At 33.6% G+C, this 4,010-nt stretch overlaps 1 protein-coding gene across 1 annotated transcript; it reads left to right on the forward strand. All coding sequences in view use genetic code 12, as the record gives it.

Annotated features, from left to right (window-relative positions):
* Positions 1–717: 717 nt before the first annotated feature.
* J8A68_003912 (DEAD/DEAH box helicase family protein) lies at positions 718–3,894 on the forward strand (the record flags this gene model as incomplete). The annotated part of the gene is made up of 1 exon (XM_049407816.1): positions 718–3,894. A coding segment is annotated over one exon (3,177 nt), but the record flags the coding sequence as incomplete, so codon positions are not given.
* Positions 3,895–4,010: the final 116 nt, after the last annotated feature.

Raw genomic sequence — 4,010 nt, forward strand, 5'->3', positions numbered from 1 at the left:
GAGAAGCATGGTAATATTCGACGGTATATTTCTTGTTCAAGATTTCATAAGATTGGGAGAGTTAGTATATACAGATGATCTATATGTTGTAAGATTAACTAATTACTTATTATACCAGTCATCTGACTTTATGGTGCAAATATTTAATGAATTCGTATGTTCCATATTTGATATGATCGTATAGTACTTGAATTAAAGGAGGTTTAACCAAATCTGTTGATGTTTATTTTTTCTTTCTAATTTTTTTTTTCGGCTAACCTTCTACAATTATTTTCTAATTAGCTCTCGTTTACGCAGTCACTGGTCGCTCTTGAAAATCATACATGTCCTTTCACCTGATACAGTACACGATACAAATTTCTTTTAAAAAAATAATTGGAATCTGTCTATTTAGTTCATTTCTCTATGCAATACCCCTTCTGCCTTTGCTATGTGATCGTTTGTTTTTATGAACAATCTTGCCTCTTTAAATGTAGTTTAATATTCAAAGTCAATTGGTAATTGTTATCCCAGCCAACACTTTTATTTTTACAGTAGTAGCCATGGCTGATGTCTGTTTATGTACATCAATGTTCTATATATAAACAATCGCGTCTGTTAAAACTTTTTGGTGAACTACTCTATTGAAATTAAGTAACAATCATTAAATTGATTCAATCTTTCATTCTCCCAGTTTCATTAATCTGTTAAACTACCACAAATTGTCAATTCCTAACCATGTCATTTGTAGATATCCAATCAGATGATGCAGCTTTCTTTGCCGATATTGATGCTTGGCAAAGTGAAGATGAATTAGAATATGAAGAAGACGAAACTCCTATTTTTATGGCCGAAGACCCTAATCCAAATACCGTCCAGACTTTCCATCCAGAGGGTAATACTGTTCAACAGGTTGTATCTAATCTTTGTGATTCTCAAGGTGTACAAGATGAACTTGCTAACGCACAAAATATGATTGATAATCGTGAAACTATTGATGGTTCCGTATTGCTTCCTTTTAGTCAAAATGATTTGAATATTGATGATGTGAGAGAAGGAGATGAAAGGGCCTTTCCGCGTGCCACTATTTTAGGTGATGATAAATTGATTTATCTCATGGAATTTAAACGGAAACTGTACAAAAGATTCATTTATCTTCATGGATTAATTATTGATAAGGATGGCAAAATAGTTAATCCCTCAGCTAGATTCCAAAGGAACAATGGTCAAGTCATCAAATTTCTTAAAGAAAGAAAACACCCTTTTATTATCTTAGAATCCGTATATAACAAAGATACTAGTTTATTCCCATTCTATCACGAGGCCCTATGGAATTATGTTACTCCAAGTTTCTTTCAGACTGAAACTGTCGGCACTGATGCTTTTCAATACAGAAGATATGTCCTGCACCCATTGAAAAAATCATCTTATCAACAAATAAAGGGGGCATTGGTTACCATTGGTTCTAATCAATCATTTGTAATTCATGTTCCTTATGATGATTTCTCCAAGGAAAATATAGCTGTCACTTATGAAGCTCCCGAATATACCCTGGTACATACCGAGAATCCAATTGATCAATCGTTCCAAGGTTTGACCTTCACTGAAGATGACTTTAATTATCTTTATAAAGGAACAATTAAAGAAAGGTCTGAAGAAGGAATGAAGATTTATGCTATGATTTATAAAAGGGTGATTGGAAATTCTGCTCATTCTCAATACTTTGCTAAGTCCTTTCATGTGCCTAAAGATAAGGAGTTTATGTATAGATATCATCAACCAGCTACAATTGATAGTTATGCTGGTCTCTTTGGTCGATTCTATTGTATTATCAACTGTTTTGAATGTTTTGGCTTTATTGGGAATAGTTATTCTGATCAATGTAAAGAATTGGTGGCTGCTATAATTAAATCGAAAAGCAATGAAGCTCGTCTTGAGAAAATGATTGATTTATTCATCTATTTCAATACTGAAGATGGTGGATCCTTTTTGAGATGTTTATTATACCCTTACCTAAGAAAGTTAAAGAATGGAAAGTACTTTGGAACAACAACTTTAATGGTTAGATTGGATGCCATCAAAAACTTCTACAAGTTTGCTATATTCATTCGCTCATCTGAAGAAGAAAGGACCGCTTTTTCTTTAGGAGAAAACTGGCCAAGGAAGTATAAAGGATGGATGTTTGTATGCGAGTTGTATAAGAATCTAATGAATATTCGTGGTGATGGGCTGATGAATGTATCTGCTACAGGAGTTCCTGGAAAATGTACTGTGGATGGTCAAGAAGTTGATAAAAATTATTTGGTTGAATCGTATTACAAATCCGCAATTTTTTATCATGAAAAATTTCAAGAAATTTGTCGTATCACTGGGAAAGATATTTTAATATCAGAAGTCTTTCAAAGATATCAAGATGTTTCAAAATATGATTATCAAAGGAACGCTTTAGGTGAAAATGTCTTTAATAGATACTTTTCCATTGAAAATCTTTCTGAATCCCAAAAGAGCAAATTGCTTAATGTGATTGATGACATGTCCAAAGCTCTAGCAACAATAATTTTCATGACTTCAGCTAATACTTTTCGCTCAAGCGAACTCCTTTGGATTGCCACTCAAGGTGATAATTATCAAGATCGAGATTTGGTTTATTTACATGGGTCTGTGGTTATTAGGCTGACCTACAATAAGAACAGGTCATTTAATCGTCGTTTGCGCTTCACTACAAAGTTAGTAACAATGTATATTGTTAATCATGTAACAGCTGTAAGAGCTTTGTACCTACAGCTCCTTCAACCCAATTATCCTTCACTTACGACTACAATCTTCGATGTACAAGAATTAAGAGACCCATCAAAATCATCTGAAGTTTTTTATAAGAAGTTTTTATTTGTTAGTCAACATGGACGGTTGATTACTTTGCTGGACTTGTATGCTTTTCAAGCTAAAGTTTTAGGTATTAATCGACGTGACGTTTTAGGAATTAGAGTCCTTCGGCAAGCGATTACTATGTTTATACGTGACGACGTGGAAGTAGGAAATGAAAGATACCTTTTACTTTTGAAAGCAATAGACGATAATAGACAGGGACATACTTTCTTAACAGCTGAGAGTGTATATGGTAGAGAAAGACATACTAATGAATCTATGCATCTCTTACAAGATGTGAAGTTGATGATTGGATTTTTCAATGACTTTTTTAGATTTTTAGGAATTACACATTGGTCACCTAATGGAAAGTTACTTGAGGCAACTAAACCCAGAATAATTCCCACCAGTTTTAATCAACTTCGTATTTTGTTGACGGAAGATATATTAGATGCAGCTCAGATGATTTTACCTAATTTTGAATTCAGAAATCCCGATCAGGCTACAGGTGTTTCAGATGTTGCTTATGGCCTTGAATCTAATAGGTTCATATTAGCTCCTACAGGTTTTGGAAAAACGTTAATCTTTTCTATCCCGCTAAAAGCTTTTGCTCGATATCACGAACAAAACCCAAAATCGTTTAGCCGTGTATTATCAGTTTTGATGCTTCCTTATTCATTTCTAGTGATTGAAATGATCGAACGACTTGGCAGTTATTTAAATGTACAAAATGTAAAGGATTATGAAACGTTTCTTCCTACAACGGATGTATTGGTTGGTGTTTACAATGATTTCGTTAGACCAGGTTTTATTAATTTCATAAGAGGATTCAATTTACGATACGAATCAACTAATGTTCTTGGCTTAATAATCATAGATGAAGTGCATTGTTTGTTGGAAGAATTTGCTTTTAGGAAATTGAGAAAATTTTCTGGTGGGACTTTAAATCTTTTCTGGAAAAGAATCTATCTTAGTGCAACAGTAGAATATGATTTCAAGGAGGAGCTTTCATCAACTTTTAATTTACCTGAACCTCAACGTCTTAACTTTGTTAAGAAAGTTCCGAATGACGAAATTTTTCAATTAATCCTTCCTGAGCAAAGTGAAGCTCTGGATGTCTGGATGTTTCTCTGGATGTCTGGATGTTTGGATGTTTCTCTGGATGT

This window comes from Hemisphaericaspora subhashii (genome assembly GCF_019202705.1).
Source record: "Hemisphaericaspora subhashii strain CBS 10753 chromosome Unknown scaffold58, whole genome shotgun sequence".
Taxonomy (NCBI): Eukaryota; Fungi; Ascomycota; class Pichiomycetes; order Serinales; family Debaryomycetaceae; genus Hemisphaericaspora; species Hemisphaericaspora subhashii.